The sequence below is a fragment of the Pipistrellus hanaki genome (genome assembly GCF_964339955.1).
Source record: "Pipistrellus hanaki genome assembly, chromosome: 10".
NCBI classification, from domain to species: domain Eukaryota; kingdom Metazoa; phylum Chordata; class Mammalia; order Chiroptera; family Vespertilionidae; genus Pipistrellus; species Pipistrellus hanaki.
This window is the reverse complement of record NC_140512.1, coordinates 69,861,304-69,883,998: the sequence shown is the minus strand read 5'-3', so window position 1 is coordinate 69,883,998 and position 22,695 is coordinate 69,861,304. Positions and strand designations below refer to the sequence as shown.

The following is a 22,695-nucleotide window of genomic DNA, read 5'->3' as shown; positions in this document are numbered from 1 at the left end:
TAGAGATTTCTTTTATAAAACATAGACTTCAGATTCATCCTTTTCTAAGGTATTCTAGGCCCCTCCCTCTCAGTTTAGGACATGTTTTCACTGTTGAGAAATAGGGCCACCTTTATAAACGCAGGGAAATTAACTTGGGAAGGGTACCTAACCTAAGCTTTGGGCTTTAGTAGGATACATGTGTCGTACTTTGTCTCTTCAAAGTCTGTAAATGTGACTTCATGAAATACACACATGGCTTAGAGAACATGGTAGTTCAGCAGATTGTTTTCTCTGTTAGAGAAAAGTCATCTGCTTTCAGAGACTGGATTTATAGACTTGATAAGTATGAAGAGAGCCTGTGAGCTAAAAACATGCATTCTTTGGTTTTCTCAAAAAAAAAAAATACTTTCCTAAAATCTCCTACTTTATAGTTACATTATGGTCAATGTTTAGTATCATGTTTTCAGAATACCTATTACAAGGTCATGCAAAGTGCATTTCCTTACAAAAGTGGGTTTGTGTAACTTTTACATTGGGCTCTAGAAAAGTAACAGAGCTGAATTTTATTATCCCCTCAGATGACTCCCAGCGGAAGCAGTACGAAGAGTGGCTTCAGGAGACCCAGCAGCTGCTCCAGATGCAGCAGAAATACCTGGAAGAGCAGATAGGAGCGCACAGGAAATCCAAGAAGGCCCTCTCAGCCAAGCAGCGCACCGCCAAGAAGGCCGGGCGGGAGTTCCCAGAAGAGGACGCGGAGCAGCTCAAGCATGTGACTGAGCAGCAGAGCATGGTTCAGAAGCAGCTGGAGCAGGTAATGGCCGGTCTGCACGGCGGGCAGGCGCTAGCGAGTAGGCACAGGGCTTGATTAGTGCTGGGCAGACACTCGCGGGCCTCACTGACCTAGGAAATGACAGCCAGTTTTGTTCCTGAAGTAGTGGTCACCCAGCACATATTTAGTAAGTGCCACTGAAGAGATTAATTCATAACCTGACCCAGAGGAGCCGCTTCCACACTCCGGTATGAACACTGGGACAGCCAGGGAAATCCAGGTACTTTTCCGCCTAAGAAATTCCTCGGGGTCTTCAGCTCCATTGAGCACAGAGCTCACGGGGAACCTGGGTCAGGCGGAACAAGATTGGGCCCCAGAAGTCTTTGTTGACTTGGAGTTGACCTTTGCTTCCCCATTGTCTTTAGTTCCCTGGTTTCCAGTGAAATTTCAGATAGAGCATTTGAGTCATTCTGGTGATTCATTTTCATAGTATTTTTATTAATATTTCAAAGATACATTGGTATATTTTATGAAAAGTACTCATTCCTAAAAATTGAAACCATTCTGCTGTTATCTTTCATTACAAACCAGATATTCCTCAAAAAGATCACTGAAGTCAATTATACTTTTAACTTTTTATTTAAAATTAAACAGTAACTGTTCAAGTTGAACTAAGAGCCCACTCCTACGTATTAAAAACTGGATTCACACGAAAGCTTGTACACAAATATTTATAAGAGTTCTATTCATAGTCACCAAAACCTGGAAACAGCCCAGGTATCCTTCAGTGGGGAATTGTTGAACAGAGTGTTGTGTATCCACACAGTGGAGTACTACACAGAATTACTTAAGTGGATCTTGAGAACACTACACTGAGTAAAAGAAGCTAATCCCCAAATGCTGCAGGCTGCTCTATTTGTTTGATATTCTTGGAATAACAGAGTGATAAAAATTGGCTCTAGAGGTTTCCAGGGCTAAGGGATGAGGGAGGGAGGTGTGACTGCTAAGGGGTGGGTCACATGAAGGAGTTTTCTGTATTTTGATTGTGGCGATAGCTATACCAATGTCTCTGTGCGTTAACTACGTAACATTAATGCAGTTGTACACCCAAAAGGTCACCTTGGCTTCTAACTGTGTATTTTAGCTTTTAAAATAAAATTGAAAAGCAATCTAAATGTAATTATAGAAGGGGAGGCACTCAGGCTGACACATTGGAGTGTTTTCTGTGTAATGAACACTGGTAGACAGCCTTCTCTTATCACCTTCCAAAGACGTACTAGCCAGGGTGCACACGAGGGACCTGAGTCCGCGCAGAGGTAGGCGCGTGCTCACTCACACCACACGGACTATTGAATTAGGGGTTTCGACGCCAATGACGTATCTGCGAGCTATGCTGGTGCTAATCTAGAGCAAGAGGTTTCTTTTCTCTTGAAATTTACTCTCTGGGTTTGTGCTTATGCAAGTAAGTGTTTTCGGGTATTTCTTATAAAGTAATTTTAGCATTTTCATTGCCTTCAGTGTATTGCTATCACTTCTCTATGCTAAGGGCCTAATTTTATATCCATGCATCAAATCCTGTTTAGAAGCTAATACTGAACTTGGAAAGTGGCATGTCATCTGTTACTGTATAGTTGTCAGCACCCATTGTATCTCAGTAAGGTAAGCATTTGCTGAAGTATTTTTAAATGTCCTGGGAAAGGCAGGGACCACCACCTTCTATTTTCCAGGTACTGAGGTATTCGATGACTATCATACTGCTTCCCCAATCCAATGCCAGTAAACTGGTCAGAAAAGATAAGAAAATAAGTTAGAAGTTACACAGCTACTGGAGAGCAGGTCAGAACCATCACATGCAGAGAATGTGCCAGTTGGCCAGGGAAGCTGTTAGAACTGCTGGTGTAATATGCACACATCCAAAACTGGAGTGGTTTTGAAGGATGCGAATGTCACCCAGAGCCTCTGCCTCCCCGCCCCCTCAGGGAGGCCGTGCGCCCTCAGGACTCCGGCAGTGTCCTTGGGATGAGACAGGCATCTCGCACTGGGCACAGGTTGTGGAATGAAGAAACGGACACAGTCAGGGCTACTAGGAGCCATTCAGACGGTACCTTGGCCTGTACAGATTTCAGAATCATCACTGAGCACATGAGCTGTGAAGGCAGTTTTCCAGTCCAGTCTTTACCCTTTGGGGGAGGGTGTGGAACACGTGCTAGGAATTATCCTCACACGTGGAGCCATTTTGTATATAGAGAAGGTGAAATTGTAACATGTTTCAATGGTAAGTTTGAGTTAAATCTCACAGTTACTCTAAACTGTATACTAATGTCACTTCTAAGGTGTCGCAGTGAACGAATTCCTGTGGCGTTTTTATTGTTTTGTGCAGTTTAAATAGTCTGACTTTCACAGTAAGGTTTCTTACTATTCATTTCAGAAAATTATTTGAATTTGTTTTTGGTATTTCATAAGTAAAGAAATTTTACAGATGATAGAAAAATTCTATTGTTAAAAAAGTTTGGCACTCTTTAGTTAATGCATATCAATCCAGTTTTTTGTGATTTTGCCCTTGGCCTAAGCCAAATATTTCTTCCTATATTAAGGTGGAACTGCTTTCGGTATAACCCCGAGCCCTTGGGTACCTTAGCACCGTCATGAACGGGATTTAACTCTTCTTTCAGATCCGGAAGCAGCAGAAGGAGCACGCGGAGCTGATGGAGGATTACCGGATCAAGCAGCAGCAGCAGCAGCAGCAGCAGCAGCAGCAGCAGCATGCACTGGCCCCGCCCGCTGTCATGCCCAGGGTGCCGCCCCTCATTCCTGGAGCCGCCCCACCCGCCATGGGCCAGCCCACCTTCCCCCTGGCGGCCCAGCCACGGCAGCACTCAGCTGTCATTCCTGGCCACACCAGCCCTGCGCGGATGCCCAGCTTACCCGGATGGCAGCCTCCCGGCACCCCTGCTCACCTCCCCCTTAACCCTCCCCGAGTCCAGCCTCCAGTTGCCCAATTACCGATGAAAACTTGCACCTCGGCCCCGGGGACAGTGCCCAATGCAAATCCACAGAGCGGCCCGCCTCCACGGGTGGAGTTCGATGACAACAACCCCTTTAGTGAAAGTTTTCAAGAACGGGAACGGAAGGAGCGGCTCCGGGAGCAGCAGGAGAGGCAGCGAATCCAGCTCATGCAGGAGGTGGACCGCCAGAGGGCCCTGCAGCAGAGGATGGAGCTCGAGCAGCATGGCCTGCCGGGCCCGGAATTGAGCGCAAGGACAGCCATGCCACAGGCCCCGTTCTACGGCCCTGACCTGCCTTGTGACTTCCTGCAGCCCCCGCGGCCCCTTCAGCAGTCTCCGCAGCAGCAGCAGCAGGTGGGCCAGGTTTTGCAGCAGCAGCAGAGCATGCCCCAAGGGTCTGTGAATTCACCCCCCACCCCAACTTTCATGCAGACCAACGAGCGAAGACAGATAGGACCCCCCTCGTTGGTCCCTGACTCGCTGTCAGTTCCTGGCGGGAGCCCAACCTTCCACCCCGGTAAGCAGGCGCACAGCAGTCTCCCCGGGGCCGGCTTCCAGCAGTCCCCCGTGAGGGCTCCTTTCACACCTGCCCTGCCCTCAGCATCGCCGGGAGCCAACAGCAGTCTCCCCTGTGGCCAAGACCCTGCCTTAACCCATGGACAAGGTTACCCCGGATCGGCCCAGTCTCTCATTCAGCTGTATTCTGATATCATCCCAGAGGAGAAGGGGAAGAAGAAAAGAACAAGGAAAAAGAAGAAAGATGATGACGTGGAATCCACCAAGGCACCGTCCACTCCACACTCGGACATAACTGCTCCGCCGACCCCGAGTGTCCCTGAATCTACCTCCACACCCACAGCCCCCACGCCCAGCGAGCTTCCTCTGAAAGGGGAGCCCGAGCCGGCCGAGGCAGCTGCCTCGTCGGCTCCGAGCGCGGCTGCAGGCCAGGCGTGCGCAGGCCCGGAAAGCGGCTCGCCCCCCGAGGAGTCCTCCCGGGGAGCCCCAGGTCCGCGGACGCCCGCCCCTGCAGCGGCGGACACGCGGCCCGTGGGCGCTCCTGCCGCGGCTGACGAGGCCACGCCGGAGCTGGCCGGGCCCCAGCAGCACCCGGGCCCCGAGGGGCCTCCCGCAGAGGGACCGGCGGGCGGTCAGGCCGCAGAGACCGTGGCCTGTGCCACCTCCGCAGGGCAGAGCCCGCCCCCTGCTGCCAAAGGCGACGTGGGCAACGAGCTTCTGAAGCACCTGCTGAAAAACAAGAAGGCCGCCGCCCTCGGAGCCCCGAAACCTGAAGGCACCGGCTGCCCGCAAGACGACAGCGCGAAGGCCAGCAGGCCGGCCGAGAGGCCGAGGCCCGCCGCCGCACCGGTAAGTGGGGCCTGCGGGCCGCCGTCTGCTTCCGCGGTGGGCGGGCGAGCCGGTGGGCCCCAGCGTTCATGCCGCCCTCCGCTGCTTCCGGCTCGCCAGGACCGCTCATTTCCTGTCTTTGCCTTCACGGATCCCACGTTGTGGCACAAAGTACACAAACCATCACTTAACATCTGTGTGTCTGTTTTTCAAAACTCAGAGGCAGGGTGATGCTTTTCAGATGTAAGCTGGGCCTGTCCCCTGATTTCTTCCCACATCAGGCAGCTCTAACGAAAGCAAACAAGTAAAGGCCTGTGACTCTTACTGGGAAAGTGTGTGTTTTCCATTGACCGCACCGTGGCTTCCTGGGCTCGGGCAGCCCCGTGTCACATGTATTAACACGTAATGTTACACAAACGCAGTCCTACACACGGTGCTCCTTTACCTTTGTCCCCTTTCATGTGTCAGTAGTTGGCTCTTTGGTGCGCTTTTGGTTTTATTTTCCCCTTTTACGAAGGGCAGTATAAATACATCTTTACAAGACTCCAGCCCCTGCAGTTTGATGAACTTCCCTGAGATGGTTCTCAAACTGGGGTTCCTGGGTCACAGGAGCAGTTTTGCTTCTTTGTCTTTCAGAAGCTGTAGTATGTTCCTGTGTATTCATAAGCTTTCCCACCGTGCGTTTCCGTCTTTCACAGTGGTGTCTAGTGTAGAGAGCCTAGCTTTAGGCAAGTGTTGTCTCTTTCCTCTTGTCTGACTGGTCAGTAGAGGGTGGCTGCTGAGTCGATAGATAGATGTAATTTTTGTCAATTTCTGTTAGCGATAATACTTTCGCAGCCTCTTTGTCACCAGCAGGGCTGCCCAGGCTCCAGCTGCCTGCTGCCCCTGGGGACAGTGAACTCTTGCAGAGCCTGATTGCCCTTATGTCCGCACCCTCCCATGTGCTGGGTCGCCCGCAGCTCCCCTTGGTGTACATCCAGCCAATATCTTTCCTTTGAGAACTCCGTTCTGGAACCGTCTTCTCCAGGCGCCTTTCTCAAGCACATCTTGCTGCCCCTATGCCACGTTGCCTTGTCTGTGGTGTCCTCCCCACCGCACTCGCTTCCCAACGGGCACGCCTGCCTCTGCACACTTGGTCCTCGGGGCCTGACGCAGTGCTTAGCAAGGAGTCAGCACTCGGGTAGTGAAGTGAAGTCCTAACAACGGCGATTAGGCAGAGAAAGGGGTGAGATTAGTCATGTATGTGTGAATGTTTGGGTTCTGTCACATTCTTATGTCCACTGGGGGGTTGCAGGAGCAGGCACACAGTTCCCGTGTGGAGCACTTGTCCTGACATATCATTATTTAGCCCCACTTGGCAGACGATGAAATTCGGAGATCTGTAGTCCCATGCACGGCAAAACCGCTGTGGCAGTAGTGGGCTAGACCCAGTGCTGCTCCACTGTGTTCTCTGCGTCAGCTGGGATTGGGAGAGGGGCGCCCTCGGCGTGTGGAGGGCTCCACCACTCCCGCTGAGAAGCCCGTGCCTCGGCACCCCCCGGGGGTCCTGGGAAGCAGCCTTTCTGTACCTCGTCTGCATCCCCTGCTGTGTGGGTTTGCCGCAGGATTACAGAAGCTGAAGCACAAACGGTGCTTGTAACATTTTATAAAAGGTTCATACCTTTGACCCACAATTGCACATTTAGGAATCTGGTATCAGGAATATAAGATTCTAATATGTGCCAAGATGTAGTTACATGAATAGCTAAGGTCCTATTTCTACTAACAGAGAAAAATGAGAGAAAGAAAACAACCTTGACTCCAGCAGCTATTGATTAAATCATTATTTAATGTCTCCAAGTCTGAATGACATACAGGGCTTTGTGCAGCCTGTTCAGTGTCATGGGGAACCTGTCAAGTTTAAAAAGCAGCAACCAAACAAAAGAAAGCAAAGTGCAATCTGTTTGTGTGTGTGTGTTTTTTATTTTTTTTTATTTTTCAATCTGTTGTATTTTTAACAATACATATAGGGCACTCATAAAAGACCGCAAATATACATTAAAATGTTGGCTTTTGTTTGTTTTGTTTTTTAATCCTTATCGAGGACATTTTTCCATTGATTTTTAGGGAGGAAAGGAGAGGGAGAGAGAAGAGAGAGCAACATCAATGTGAGAGAGAGACATTGATAGGTTGCCTCCCACATGCACCCTGACTAGGGCTGGGGATTGAGTCTGCAACCTAGGTACGAGTCCTTGACTGGAATTGAACCCAGGATCTTTCAGTCTGCAGGCCATCGCTCCACTGAGACAAACCCTCTAGGACGAAATGTTGACACACTTTCCGATTATTTTTGTGTTCTTCTATAGTTAAATGTATTCTGTGAAACTTTCTAAGGGGTAGTTGTGAGGGTTAGAGGTAATGTCTGTGCCTAGCCCACTACACTTACATAAGTGGTTACGTGTTAGTCTCTTGGAAGCCAGGGAGCAATCTCAGGCACTAGCTCTGCGGACTGCAGTCCTTGGGATCAGCAGTGTGACCTCACCCAGAGCTTTTTCAGAAATGCAGAATCCCATGCCCAACACAGACCTACCAATATGTCCTCATAAGATCCCAGGTAATCCCTATACATACGCAGAGGACGGCTCTAGGACTGAGGCTCCCCGAACTAATGTGTCAGAATTGCCTGGAGCCCTCCCTCCCAGGTGTCTGCTTCAGTAGGTGTGGATGGGGCCAGAGGACATGCATTTCCAGCCCATTCAGGTGGTGACCCTCTGCCGTGGTGATTGCCTTTGAGAACCTCGGCTCCAGCCAGGTGGGTGGGCAGTCTGAGCCTGCTTCCACCTCTTCTTTGTATGAGCTCAGAATGGCTTATACATTTTTAAATAGTTGAAAAAAAATCTAATGAGTAATATTTCTCAACATGTGAAAATTACACCAGATTGAAGGTTCATTGTCCATGAATTTAAGTTTTATTGGGGCACAGCCAAGCTTGTCATTGGTGGGTTTAACCATGGCTGCCTGGGCAGTATTGGGCTGCGAACGGAGTAGCTTGGACAGATGCTGTATGGCCCACAAAGGCTAAAATCTTTACTTCTTGGCACTTTGCAGAAAAATTTGCTGTCCGTGCTCTAAGCCATTTAGATTATAACTGGAAACTAAATCTTCAAAATCCTCTAAGATTCATTTAAAAAAGTTCAGCAGCTATAGTTACCTATAGCAAATTTAGAAATAATGGCCCTTAAAAAAAATCCTGTATTTTTAGGTATCAATAGCACTACCTCTTCAAGGACCGATTTATTCTCACTTGTTAATTGTAAAGACAAAAGTAAAGAAAGGGTTGCTTGCTATCACATGTGCTCTTTTTCATCGGTTCTAAGTAAACAGCAATAGGTAGTGAGTCAAATGCATGATTGGGAGCTGCTCTGAATGACTAGTGCTGGTTGTTTATTGATCTGAGGCCAGTTCTCAACTAGAGGTGTGCAAGGTATGGCTTCTCTGGAGTCTGCCACGGTCCTGCTCGCCACAGGGGAGCCCAGGACAGCTCAGCCAGACCCTGTGTGCAGGCCACAGCAGGGACCGGAGCTCTGGTCTGTGTGCTCAGCTCGGTTCGGCCGTGCTCCGTGCCAGGCTGTAGCAGTGCTCCCTCTGGGGGAGAAAGGAGCCAGCTTCGGAGTTGTGCTTTTGCCTTCATCTTTGTAGCTCACTGACTTCACACTGGAGAATATTTGCAGAAAGGGATGGTATTTTCAGAAAACAGTGAGAGCATTCGATGCCACTGTCTCCCCTTCTGAATTTTACTCCCCATGTTAGGAATGTGTGTCAGGGATTCGCATGAAGTGCAAATCCATGTGTGAACAGTCCACTTACTTCTTAACTTTTCCAACCACATTAGCAAACTCTGGGAGCTCACACGCAAGGTAGTTTTGGATGTGGCAACAACCAGCTGCCAAAAGTAGATGGAGGAGGTGAAACCAAGAAACCACGAGGCAAACGGACCCAGAGGACAGGGGAGAAGGCAGCTCCTCGCTCAAAGAAAAGGAGAAAGGACGAGGAGGAGAAGCAAGCTGTGTATTCTTCCAGAGACACCTTTACCCACCTGAAACAGGTGAGCCTTTCCCAGCCCCGTAACCATGCCAGGATGTGAGAACATCCAATGCCTATGCAGCCCTAAAATAGAGTTACAGGGATAGGATAGCTCAGCAAGGACCCAGTGAGTTCCTGGTTGCAAAGCTGCAGCCTGTCCTATTGGCCCCAGAGAGCACATACAAGTGCATTGGCAGGCGATGGTCAGGGCAGCTGCTCAGCACCAGGCACTCTGACCACGTACTTGTGAGTCCAAACACCAAGACGTGCAGCTGCTCATCTACCCATCAGCACTGCTCTCGGACCTTGTAATGGTCACCGAGGTGGGGCGAGGCCTCTGAGCGATGCCACTGGGCCCCCGGCCTGGTCCACACCGTCGCTCTTGCCGAGCAAAGATATGGTCATAGTTTCCTTGTTAGATGCCTGGCAGCGTCTCCTTAAAACAGACCAGAGTGGAGCTTATTTTAAAGTAGATCTTAAAGATTCAGCAGTCTCTCACTTATTCCAGCATTTTGATACTTGAAAATTTTAAGTCTTATTTTTCTCAAGCCTGTTTGACTAAGTTGCCTCGGGTCTTAGAAAAGTTGAGAATCGCCCTGTTTTGTTTGCCGTGTACATTACTCTTAAATGTGTTTTTTAATAGCAGCTCTCTCTGCTCCCTCTAATGGAACCAATCATTGGAGTGAACTTTGCGCACTTTCTTCCTTATGGCAGTGGCCAATTTAATAGTGGGAATCGACTTCTAGGAACTTTTGGCAGTGCTACCCTTGACGGGGTTTCGGATTACTATTCTCAGTTGATCTACAAGGTATGTTTCTTCGCCAAGGTGTCACCTCGCTTCCTCGCTGGATACATAGCAGCATTGGCAGAGCTTGTCTCATTTTTTCCGTCTAGTTTACGTCTAATCTTCCAAGTTCCACTTAAAGTTCAGTTTAGCTAAAGGTTAACGTTTTTCTGGTGAAGTGTTTCTGATGTGAACATTTGAGATTTTTGTATAGGAAAGATTAAAAATTGTGGAAAATATCCATTATGTATTTTCATGGCAGAGAAAATACAGGGTGGGGCAAAAGTAGGTTTACAGTTGTGAGCATCAAAGTAGTTTATTATTGTATTATTATTTATTAGTTATGGAATTATTTTCCACACGAGCAACTGTGAACCTACTTTTGTCTCATGTATTTCCCTATAACCTTATTAAGTCTTAAAACAAATCTAAATTAATAATAAATAATGAGGATTAAAAATATAGTTAGGAATTTACCCTGAAAATTTAAATGAAAAATATTTTTAAATGTATTTTATTTAATTAGGTATTAACTGCAATTATGCATTAATGCTTAGACTACTAAAATATCAAACCTAATCAAGTTTATCTTTCGGTATTATTTTTTTAAACCAAGTTTCATAATAGCCTTATTAGACACTCTTCATTTTACATCTAACTTCTGCAAAAACACATCTTTTTTGCAACAGTGTTGGAGAGCTGTCACCAGCTCTCCTGAGGACTTCTCTTCTCGCTGATTGTTCTGCCTGCTTCCGGTGCGCTCGTGTATGCTGGTGCTGGCTTTCTCTTCAGCGAGAGCTGCCTGCCTCTCGTAATGCCTTCTGTTCTGCAGGCTGTTCTCCACACAACTTCGTCTTCATGAAACCCTGGCTCTCTGTCACATTAGCATTTCACCTTGCACTTGATTTGCATGTTGTTACCAGTAGATTCCCACAATCAAAAATAAATGACAGCCTTCGCCGATTTGGCTCAGTGGATAGAGCGTTGGCCTGCGGATAGAAGGGTTCCAGGTTCGATTCCGGTCAAGGGCACATGCCTGGGTTGTGGGCTTGGTCCAATGTGCAGGAGGCAGCCAATCAATGATTCCCTCTCATCATTGTTTCTACCTCTCTCTTCCTCTCCCTTCCTCTCTGAAATCAATAAAAAGAAAAAAGTAAATGACAAATTGGTGACAAAGGTGAAGCAAGGAGAAATGTTTGGAGAAGGAACTACATTTGTGAATGACTAAGTGTTTTAGTATTATTGCGCCTGCTTTTGCATAGAGATTTTGGACAATCCAGATTCTAATATCTAGGATGTGAGTTGCAATAATAAAATTAGGGCCACAAATTCTCAATTTTTTCTAGAACTGGGGCATATCTTAATGAGAATTTAATAAAGGAATTTTTGAGAACTTTTTACAATTCATTGCTTAAATTTTAAAACTGTTGTTCACTGACTTCAGCTTGAAAAGTGTTGTATAGGATTGAATCGGGCATAATGTAAATTTGCTTCTTACTGTCAAAGCTGAGCACTCAGGCCGGGCCAACTAAGTGGGCGACAGTATGCTCTCTGTCATGGGTGTTTGTCCCACTGGAGAGCCTCTTGGCCATGGACATTTGTTTTTCTTCTTGGTGTGAGTTAGGGAGGAAGAGCACTTTGATGACATTCATGTGCTAAGAATTCACAGAACTATATTTTACGAGGTCATGGCTTATTGCTCAGTAGCATGTAATTTAAAATTTTTTGGTCTCCTGCAGCAGAATAATTTAAGTAATCCTCCAACACCCCCTGCCTCTCTTCCTCCTACACCACCTCCTATGGCCTGTCAGAAGATGGCAAATGGCTTTGCGACAACTGAAGAGCTTGCTGGAAAAGCAGGAGTGTTAGTGAGCCACGAAGGTACGCCGGGGACCTTGCTGGGACTCTGAGGAGTGTGCTTTGCCCGCGGAGGGGGAAGGGCTGCGATGTTCTTCCCATCAGCAGTCCTGACTAAATGTGTGTTTGTGTTTCCAGTTACCAAAAGCCTTGGACCTAAACCGTTCCACCTGCCGTTCCGAGCCCAGGACGACTTGCTGGCCAGAGCCATTGCTCAGGGCCCCAAGACCGTGGATGTGCCAGCGTCCCTGCCCACACCGCCTCACAATAACCAGGAGGAGTTAAGGCAGGCGCTCTTTTTGTCACAGCATTGTGTAGTTGTTCCATACTTGTGTAATGTATGGACGCATGTGTAATGATGTCGTGGGAATACCCTGTAAAAACATTTAAGGGGCAAAATTTGGTGAATAATTTTCTTTAGAACTCGAAGTTTAAAAAAGCATCCTTGCTATTAAACAAAATTGGTTTGTGAACCGTTGAAATCCCTTATAATAAGTTAAATAAAAATCAGATAGACATTAAGGCAAAGGGAATTACCATGTAAAATATTTCAGAAGATCATTGTCCTTTACAAGTTGTGGAGGTGATTGGTTTGGCTCATTGATGCTCGCAGAGTCTGAAGTAGAAGCAGGCCACAGGCCTCAGAGGTGTTGTTTCAGGACTTTCCTGGACAGTTGTGGCTTCCTTGTGTCAGTTCTTCAGTCCTAGGAATCTGACTGGGGACGGCCAGGTCCCTCTCCCTGGAGGTTTGAGAACTGCCTTCTACTTGATGCGGCATCACTTAGTCCACGGCTCTGAGTTTGTTCATGAGGCAGCTGTGGACCAGAGCAGAGAAGTGACTAGTTCAGACTGAGAAGCCAGGTCTCCTTTTCCTCCTGGGACCTCTGCCAGAAATGGAAGCCTGCGGCAGAGCAGCCGGGGCAGTGGCCCCTGGTGTGCTGGGCACCGGCAGCGGGCACCCGTGCCGGCCTCCCCAGGACCCGGGCTGGAGGCTGTGCTCAGCCCCTCTGGCAGGCAGCATCTCCTGGGGAGGTTCATGGGTGTCCCACACTGCTTAGCCTGAGACCACACTTGTCCTCCAACCCCGGTTTCCTTGGTAACCTCTAGCTTCTCATGCCACTGCCGTGTCCAGAGAACCTCACGGTCCCCCTGGAGGAAGGGCCCACGTTGATGTATCGCATTAATTTTTCTTGTAGGATGCAGGACCACGGTGTTGATCGGGACACTCCCGACAGCTTTGTCCCCTCATCCTCTCCGGAGAGTGTGGTGGGGATGGAAGTGAGCAGATACCCTGATTTGTCGCTGGTCAAAGAGGAGCCCCCCGAGCCTGTGCCGTCCCCCATCATTCCGATTCTCCCCAGCAGTGCTGGGAAAGGTAGGAGACCTAGCAGCCTCTTCTGGCAGCGTGCTCATCTACTGTAGCTCACATTTTGGTTTTGAAAAACATTAACATTCCGTCTTCCCTGTCTGTCTCCCTCCTTTCCTTTCTCCTTCCCCCTTTTAGGTCCTGAGTCTAGACGGAATGACATTAAAACTGAGCCAGGCACGTTCTTGTTCTCACCACCTTTCGGTTCTTCCCCAAACGGCCCCAGGTCAGGTCTGATCTCTGTGGCCATCACTCTGCATCCAGCAGCTGCTGAGGTGAGCTCACAGGGCCCCGGCGTCCCGCAGTGTCCCTTCGGCGTTGCATGAAGCGGTAGCATGGGTCCTGGAGGAGGCAGGAGGGAGGTCAGGTTGGGGTGTTGTCACTTAGACACCTGGATGTGTGGAGTGCTGCAAACAAGCATCAGATTGGTCTGGGCCTAAGTCCAGGTTAAAAGGCGGAAGTTAGAGTTCTCATTTTTTAATCAAAGGATGTGTGTGTTAGAGAACTCTTTACAGAGAAACCTTTGGATAACTGTTTACACATAGAAAATTAAGCCGTGACAAACAGCTATGAATAGTACAATTTTGTGGAAGCAAATATAAACCTTGTTCAGGTGGCAGCTGCTTGTATCAAACAGGAGTGAATTGCTGAGTTGTTTCTTAATTCTTAGTTCGGTGAGGACATTTCAATGCTGCCCAAACTAGTTTTTTATGGTGTGGATTCTGGTGGCCAGAGAACACGGCTGTCACGAGGCCCCGGGTTCTCGGGACGCTTCAGCCTGGTGTCCCGAGCGGCACGGAGTCCACGCCCACCACGTGTGAGCAGCTGTGAAGCAGGTGCCGCCTGGCGCGTTCCCTGGTGTGTCCCGGACACCACACGGTCCAGCACTCGTTACCTGCAATGTTCCGTGCTCTTCGCCATCGACAGGAGTTCCCGCAGGAGCACGTCTGTCGATGGAAACGTAACTTAGATTCTGGTCCATAAAACGGGTTTCCCTGAGGCCCTGAGTGGAAGTAGGCGCTGTGGGGTTGGCTGCAGGGACTGTCATGCAGTCAGCACTTCTCCTAGGTAGGAGCATCTCGGTTAGTTTCCGGGTGGTGACACATGCTCGCCTGCCTTTCTCTTTCAGAACATCAGCAGCGTTGTGGCTGCGTTTTCCAACCTTCTTCACGTCCGAATTCCTAACAGCTATGAGGTTAGTAACGCTCCAGACGGTCCCTCCGTGGGTTTGATCAATAGCCACAGAGTAAACCCAGGTTTGGAGTATCGACAGCATTTATTTCTTCGTGGGCCTCCACCAGGATCTGCGCACCCTCCCAGATTAGCAAGCTCTTACCGGCTGAAGCCGCCCCACGCACCATTTCCACCCACGAGCAACGGTGAGCTGGTTTCCACGTTCACTTTAGATTCATTCTGCACTCAGAAGTTATGCTTATTCTCTTCAGAATTTCACTTTCTTTTTGAGCAGTCCCACCCCTGCTGGCTTCACCGTGCCCAGAGGGCTGGCAGCTCTGCTTGTTCCTTTCCTCCCATCACCACTCCCGCTGGCTCCCCTGCGTCCTCCCCTTCCCCAGGCCTCTCCCCTCCGGCCTCTGGACGAGTCTCCGCTTCACTCTGCGTCCACCCCTCTGCAGTGGGTCCTTCCTTGCCTGTTTTTAGCCTGGAGCTGCCATGAGGGCCCAGCACTTCTAACCTCACCTCTGAGCCCTGACAGAGTGGCCTGGGTTGAGTTTTGAACTCCTATCCCTAGCTGTTCCTGACGGCCTCATTTTCCCTGCTCCTTGCTTCCTGCAGTCATGCCCTACATGAGTCCTGTTTTTATGTGGCCCCAGAACTTTATTCATCCCTCTTTGTCCATTTGTGTTTAAGACTCTCATACACGTATCTCTTCTTCTCTCACAAAACGTTTCTGTATCATCTTAACCCTTAAGCCAAGGTGACCTCTCTCCCCTACGAACTAAGTCCCACTGTGCACTTAGACTGGAGAGTGATGTGCTGCGGGTCCTTCCTGCCCCAGCCACCACCGTTCTCTTCCCAGCTGCTTGAGAATGGCTGCGACCCTTAATTCGTACGCTGGTGCCGTGCACATAATAGATGCCCGTATGCAGTGCTTGGAAGATAAGGTTTTTATTGATTAGTAACGAATCATCTAGGTCAGTTAAATAGCACAGTTTGACACCACCACCTCTTTGTGTCGCTGACGAAGCTCTTGCCCTCAGGTCTTTCTGGCTACAGGGATGCTGCTCACGGAGTCCCGGAGAGCGAGGCTCTCAGGCCACGGTGGTGCTGTCACTGCAAAGTGGTGGTTCTCGGAGGCGGGGTGCGCAAGTCTCTCAGAGACCTGGCCTTCGTGAGCAAGGTACTTGGACACTCCTTCTCCCGGCACGTCCTGCGCCGGGCTCGGCTCCTGGGTCCCAGAGCCCCCATGGCGGCTCCATGGGGCACGCGCTCCTGGGGGCAGCCTTAGCGTGTATTCGAGACTTAAGACCAAGCAGCTCAGCAGACTTAATGTCAGATATTAGAAAACACATTTAAAGTTTATTTTCATAAACTTATTTTCTCTCTGCTCAAATTACTATGCTAAATAGACATGCAGCCATCTTTTTTACTTATAAAGGAAGCTGCTTCACTTTAACATAGGATAAAACCAGCAGCACATGATCTTGTTTTTATTAAATTACTAGGCACCCAGTGCATGCATTCATGCACCTTGAGGGGAATTGTGGGCCACGAGGCTGTGGTGGGCACAGGAGTGGTCTAAGCCCATCCTCCATACCCCCTCCCGCTGTGGCCCTCGTCCCCTGTGGTCCCATCTGCTGGCAGCCCCGCTCTTGCCACCATCCCCATGTGCTGCCAGTACGGAGCAATTGGGGCCGGCACCAGCAGTGGGTGTGAGCAGCAACTGCTGCCCTGATCACCCTTCAGGAGCGGGGGGGGGGGGGGGGGGGGGCGCGGGTAGAAGCCCTTAGGGGCGACTGGGATTGGCAGCTGACGCTTACACCCATTGATGGCACTGAGTGATCAGGACTGGTGCCAGAGGCCGGCAGTGGGTGCGAGAGATGGCTGCCGGCCCTGGCCCCTCCTCAGGAGCAGGAGAGGTGGAGAAGCCCTGAGGGGTGATCAGGGCTGGCAGCCTCCTCTTGCACCCACTGACAGTGCCAAGCTATCAGGGCCAGAGCTGGGCACCAGCAGCAGGTGCGAGTGCCCGGTTGGACCAAGGTATGCAGGAGCAAAGAATTTTCAGTAACCACCAGAGGCTCGCCCTGATGACAGTCACCTGCTCCACCATCCCACCACAATCGATGCCCACCATGTTCCGCAAACATCCCCTGGTGGTCAGAACATGTCATAGTGACCGGTTGTTCTGTTGTTCCGCCGTTCAGTCTATTTGCATGTTAGGATTTTTTATATATAGATGACTTGTTGAGACTCCCACACACTTCTCTTTGCTTTTCAGGATTCCTGCGAAAGCTCCAGTAGAGTGGAGAAGGACATTGTCTTCTGTAGTAATAACTGCTTCATTCTTTACTCATCGACTGTACAAGCAAAACTCTCAGACAGCAAGGTAAAATTAGTAGTTTCAGTTAATCAATGCATGTGACTTCTGTGTCCCGGGATGAAAAGTTCCCAGCGCTCCGGTGGGGGAATCTAAGCTAGTGCTGCTCAGGCAGAGGGCGGTTCCAACAACTCCCTATCCATGCTGCCATTTCAGATTCGATTAGTTATTTGACGAGTGGATAAGCTTGAATTATGTCTTAAAAGTTCAGAACTGAATAAAACATTAATATTAAAATGTTTAATTTTACTTAGTTACACATATCTTAATTATAACTAAAAAATGTTATTTTTATTGATCTTATCCCAATGGGAAAACTCTCCATCTGGTGACCATCAATTTGGTCTCTGTTTTTCTTTTGTTTGTTCATCTACTTGTTTCTTTAAAGATTCCATATGTAAGTGAGTCATACAGTATTTGTCTTTATCTGACCTATTTCACTTAGCATAATATCCTTAAGGCCCATCATGTTGTTGCAAGTGGCACGATTTCATTCTTACGGCTGAGTGATATACACCACATTTCTTGTCCATTTGTCTGTTGATGGGCATTTAGTTCTGTGTCTGGCTGTTGTTGATGGGCATTTAGTTCTGTGTCTGGCTGTTGTAAATAACGCTGCTATGAACAGGGGGCTTCATGGGGAAAAACTGTCCTCCACGCAATCTTTTTAAATTAGTGTTTGGATTTCTTTAGCTAAACACCCAGAATGGAACTGCCAGGTCATATAGTAGTCCTATTTTTTTTTTTTTTTTTTTTTTTGAGAAGCTTCCATACTGCTGTGTGTTTGTTTTTTTAATATAGGTGACTTGCATTTTCCTCAATATTAATTTTTAAATGTGGAAATTTTAGGTATTTTTAAAATATATACATTTTTATTTATTTCAGAGAAGAATAAAGAGAGAGAAACATCAAGGATGAGAGAGAATCACTGATTGGCTGCCCCCTGCACACCCCTACTGGGGATCAGGGCTGTAACCCGGGCATGTGCCCTGCCTGGGAATCGAACCTTGACCTCCTGGTTCATAGATTGATGCTCAGCCACTGAGGCCTGCTGGCCGGGTTCTATTCTGTTTTCCACAGTGGCTGCACAGTCTGCATTCTCACCAAATGCACAAGGGTTCCTTTTTCTCCACATCCTCACCAGCACTTGTTGTTTGTTCATTTCTTTCTTTTTATTTTTTATTTTTACTTTTTACTTTTTAATCCTCACCCAAGGATATTTTCCCATTGATTTTTAGAGAGAGTAGGAGAGAGAAAGACAGAAAGAAATATTGATGTCACAGAAACACATTGATTGGTTGCCTCCTGCACGTACCCTTGACCAGGGCCCAGGCCGGGGAGGAGCCTGCAACCCAACCGAGGTACATTCCCTTGACTGGAATCAAACCTGGGACCCTTCAGTCCACAGGCCAACGCTCTATCCACTGAGCCAGACAGGCTAGGGCATTTATTCATTTCTGTGTGTTTTGTTTGTTCATTTCTCAATGACAGTCATTCTGACAGGTGTGAGGTGTTCATTTGGTTTCCCTGATGATCATTGATATTGACATCTTTTCCCGAGTCTGTTGGCCATCTGTGTGTGGACAATGTATTTCCAGTCGTTTGCGTGGAGGAAAGTTTTCCCCCTGCACACCCCTGTAACACTGCCGGTCATTCAACGCTCTTATGTCTTTCTTGAGAGAAGGTCCTGGGGACTCCTTTATCTTAAGAGACAGCAGGCCATGCGACGTGATAAACACGTTTAGACTTGAACTGAGTTTGTTAGCCTCCCTGAGAGAAGGCATGTTTGTCTCCAGTTTCCTCAGTCCGTGCAGTGCAGCCTGCCTCTGAGTTCTACGTGAGGCACAGGACGGGGTGCTGTGAAGTGGGAACCTGGGGGTTCATTGGCTTAGGACAGGGGTCCTCAAACTTTTTAAAGTGGGGGCCAGATCACGGTCCCTCAGAGAGCTGGAGGGCCGGACTATATGAACTACTAATTCCTACTGTAACACCTTGGCTGCGCTCACTGCCCAAAAAACCTGGCGGGCAGGATCAGACTCCCCTGGGGGCTGCATGTGGCCCGCGGGCCGTAGTTTGAAGACCCCTGGCTTAGGAGATTGGACCTAAAGAGAAACTGGGACTCTTTCAGCAGCTGGATTCCAGCCTGGCAGCCTCAGAGAACCGTTATTGCTCATTGCAGGGGCTTCTCCCTTCCTTTCACATTTATGCCAATACTGCAGCCACGATGAGCAGACAGGAGGTTCAGAGCAGGGGACAAGCTCATAAAAGATTATCTCGAAGCTCTTACTCGGTTTACCAGAAGGGCTGTTCATTGTACAAATTAAATTCTCCAGCTTCTCTGCAGCACCAGCTTCTCTGGGTTTGTAATGGTTAGAAAGAGGCATGTCAGAGCAGGGATTGGAGCAGAGCTGCTTGGAGTTAGGGCTTCGTGGAGGCCTCCCTTCCTCAGCCCTCGCTCTCCATGCTTACACTCTCCATGCTTACCCCCCGGGTGTCCGACACGGCTGCTGCCGGCCTCAATCCGCACCACTCACTCGCTGGCCCTCTCCCCCGCCTGCCGCCACACACTGTCACACTCTATTGCTTGGCTTCTCATTGCAACAAAAATTGCTTTTAGAACTTGTGAATTACTCTTCTTTCTTGGCCAGGAGTCCATCCCTTCATTGCCCCAGTCACCGATAAAAGAGCCGCCTTCCCGGGCGTCCCACCAGTACAGCAACCACATCTCCGCCCTGGACGTGCACTGCCTCCCGCAGCTCCAGGAGGACCCTTCTCCCCCGGCCTCGTCGCCCATCGCCTTCCCTCCCGCCTTTGAAGCAGCCAAAGTGGAGGCAAAGCCGGATGAGCTGAAGGTCACGGTCAAGTTAAAGCCCCGGCTGCGAGCTGCCCCCGGGGGGCTCGAAGACTGCAGGCCCGTGACGAAGAAGTGGCGGGGAATGAAGTGGAAGAAGTGGAGCATTCACATCGTCATCCCCAAAGGCACGTTCCCCCCGCCCTGCGAGGACGAGATCGACGAGTTCCTCAAGAAGCTGGGCACGTCCCTGCGGCCTGAGCCGGCGCCCCGGGACCACCGCAAGTGCTGCTTCTGCCACGAGGAGGGGGACGGCCTCACGGACGGGCCGGCCCGGCTGCTCAACCTCGACTTGGACCTGTGGGTCCACCTGAATTGTGCTCTGTGGTCCACGGAGGTCTATGAGACCCAGGCGGGTGCCTTAATCAATGTGGAGCTGGCCCTGCGGAGAGGCCTGCACATGAAATGTGTCTTCTGTCACAAAATGGGTGCCACCAGCGGGTGCCACAGGCTGCGGTGCACCAACGTTTATCACTTCACCTGCGCCATGAAAGCACAATGCATGTTCTTCAAGGATAAGACGATGCTTTGTCCCATGCACAAGCCAAAGGGAATTCATGAGCAGGAGTTAAGCTACTTCGCGGTCTTCCGGAGGGTGTACGTGCAGCGGGACGAGGTGCGGCAGATCGCCAGCATCGTGCAGCGCGGCGAGCGCGACCACACCTTCCGCGTGGGCAGCCTCATCTTCCACACCATCGGCCAGCTGCTCCCGCAGCAGATGCAGGCCTTCCACTCCCCCAAGGCGCTCTTCCCCGTCGGCTACGAGGCCAGCCGGCTGTACTGGAGCACACGCTACGCCAACAGGCGCTGCCGCTACCTGTGCTCCATCGAGGAGAAAGATGGGCGCCCCGTGTTCGTCATCAGGATCGTGGAGCAGGGCCACGAAGACCTCGTCCTGAGCGACAGCTCCCCCAAAGGTGAGCCTGGCGTGCTCGGCAGCACCGGGTGCTCGCTGTTCGCTTGTGAATGATTCGGACAGCACTTCCGTGCTTTTTTTTTTTATCACGTTTGTTTCTTATTTGATAGATGTGGATGTTTCCTTTACAGATGCAAATCTGAACTTCTCATGATTCTACCTTGCTCTTTGCTATACCATTTTTTAAATACTTGCTAGACTTACTCTAAATCAGAATATATATTCAAACACAGATTTAATGAAATAAATAGAAAAATTTGTCGGTAAAGGTTGGGGAATTTAGATTGGGGACCCTCTTCTTAATGTCACTGAGAAGGCAGCATCCATCTGTGAGCACTGTTTTACTCAGCGGCATTGGATATTAAATGCAGATTTGCAACGAGCCAGCTAAGTCTCGGTTATCATGGTCACTTCTGATGCAGGAAGTCCTGGGGAACTGCTGTTTTAAAGGCTGCAAGAGCTCTTTTTTCTTTTTTTTCCCCTTTAAGGTTAGCAAGTTTTAAAAAAATGTATGGAAATGCTCTAATGCTGATTAATAAGAATAGCAATGTTATGGTTTAATTTAGATCTGAAAGGAAAGTAACGTTTAATGAATTGGATATTTTAAAGTCTAATGTTTTATGGTCAATATGGAAATTAATTAGCTCCTTGCATAAATTTCAGTTTCTTAAAATTTCCCACTTTTACTCTTTACTCCCATTAACATATCTTCTTCTTCCCCCGGAATGTCCTAGGCCCCAAGCATGCTGCCGCCAGCCCCTGCTCCCACACCAGGCTATCGGCTCCCGCTGCCTCCCTCGACCCTGGGGTGTCTGGGGGGCTGGCTCCTCTGCACTGGGGTGTGGGCTGCATCCCGCTTGCCTTTCTGTTAGCTGAAAGCTCCTTTGTCATGCGAACTTCTTCTTGGTCCATGTGTACAGGTGTTTGGGATAAGATTTTGGAGCCCGTGGCCTGTGTGAGGAAACAGTCCGAAATGCTGCAGCTTTTCCCCGCGTACCTGAAAGGGGAGGACCTGTTTGGCCTGACGGTGTCTGCGGTGGCTCGGATCGCGGAATCAGTGAGTGCGAGGCGGCGGGCGGTGTGCAGTGGCCTCTGCCCACGTGCTGGGGGGCCCTGCGCTCCATGGGGGGCTGTGCCCATCCCCGATGGCACATTTGTGGCTGCTGTCAGGTTACAGACGCATGTCTTCTCTGACATCTCTCTGTTATCTTTTAATATTTCAAGCGTGTTTGCCAGTGAGTTCCTCACAGTTTTGGAAAGTTGCATGATTATAAGGCATTATTTTCAAGAATAAAAACTCATTAATGAGTTTTTTTGGGAAAAGCAACCCCCAAAGCTACTGAGTAATATGCTCAGTTGCTTCCCTGCCTCCATGCTGTGTCTAAAGATAAATGTGCTCACAAGAAATATGTTCTAGAAAAGACCTTAATATGTAAAGTATTTTGTAAGTAAATCTTAAGTTTTACCACTGGGAATGAATCCTCATCATGTCACAGTCGAATTGGGGAAGTGAGAAGTGATCATGAAAGTAAACCATGTACGTGATTTGAAACGGTTCTTGCTGGAAATTGTAAAGTTCCAAACAGAGACACAAGCTGATATTGATGCTGTGAATTAGTATGCCCCCAGTTTGGGAAGCTGGCGCTCTCAGCCCCAAACCCCCAGGCAAGCACCTGGTGTTCTTCCGGGAGCGTTTGCCAGCTTTCACTGGGTCTGCTGTGACGCGGAACTTGGCTGCTCACACTTTAGCACGGCTGAGTGTAGGCTGCTTGTTAACATACGTTATATTTTGAAGATGTTGACAAGTTATTTCCATACAACTTGGGCCAGCCTTTCACCAGCTCATCGTCCTAATCGAGTGAGTTAACTTTTGTCTGTTTTGCTTCCTTGCAGCTCCCTGGGGTTGAAGCATGTGAAAACTACACCTTTCGATATGGCCGAAATCCCCTCATGGAGCTTCCTCTTGCCGTTAACCCCACAGGTTGTGCCCGCTCTGAGCCTAAAATGAGTGCCCATGTCAAGAGGTTTGTGTTAAGGTATTTTGTTTTAACTTCACATAGTACAGCCCAGGGTTTCTAGGCGTCTTAGTGGTTTTGTGCTTGATTTGTCTGCTGCTTACAAACCCTGTGTCCCTGGCTGTGTCTGTGCCCGGCCACATCAGAGAATGCGCCCTGCGCTCCGCTAGGCGGCTTCTGTGCATGCT

The 22,695-nt window shown here is 49.2% G+C and overlaps 1 protein-coding gene across 12 annotated transcripts in view; it reads left to right on the top strand.

The window, feature by feature from the left end:
- Positions 1-22,695, top strand: part of KMT2C (lysine methyltransferase 2C) — a 244,175-nt gene that overhangs the window by 211,735 nt on the left and 9,745 nt on the right. For 2 of the 12 annotated variants that reach the window (XM_084897475.1, XM_084897478.1), the window contains exons 42-55: positions 561-793; positions 3,424-5,121; positions 8,972-9,184; positions 9,806-9,970; positions 11,686-11,827; positions 11,942-12,089; positions 13,000-13,178; positions 13,308-13,444; positions 14,299-14,548; positions 15,389-15,528; positions 16,627-16,734; positions 19,374-20,493; positions 21,413-21,549; positions 22,386-22,528. In XM_084897475.1, the coding sequence (XP_084753601.1) occupies positions 561-793; positions 3,424-5,121; positions 8,972-9,184; positions 9,806-9,970; positions 11,686-11,827; positions 11,942-12,089; positions 13,000-13,178; positions 13,308-13,444; positions 14,299-14,548; positions 15,389-15,528; positions 16,627-16,734; positions 19,374-20,493; positions 21,413-21,549; positions 22,386-22,528 (4,813 nt within the window). Of the gene's footprint in view, positions 1-560; positions 794-3,423; positions 5,122-8,971; positions 9,185-9,805; positions 9,971-11,685; positions 11,828-11,941; positions 12,090-12,999; positions 13,179-13,307; positions 13,445-14,298; positions 14,549-15,388; positions 15,529-16,626; positions 16,735-19,373; positions 20,494-21,412; positions 21,550-22,385; positions 22,529-22,695 lie in introns of those variants that run through there. The other 10 variants (XM_084897481.1, XM_084897482.1, XM_084897480.1 and 7 more) reach the window with 9 other exon arrangements.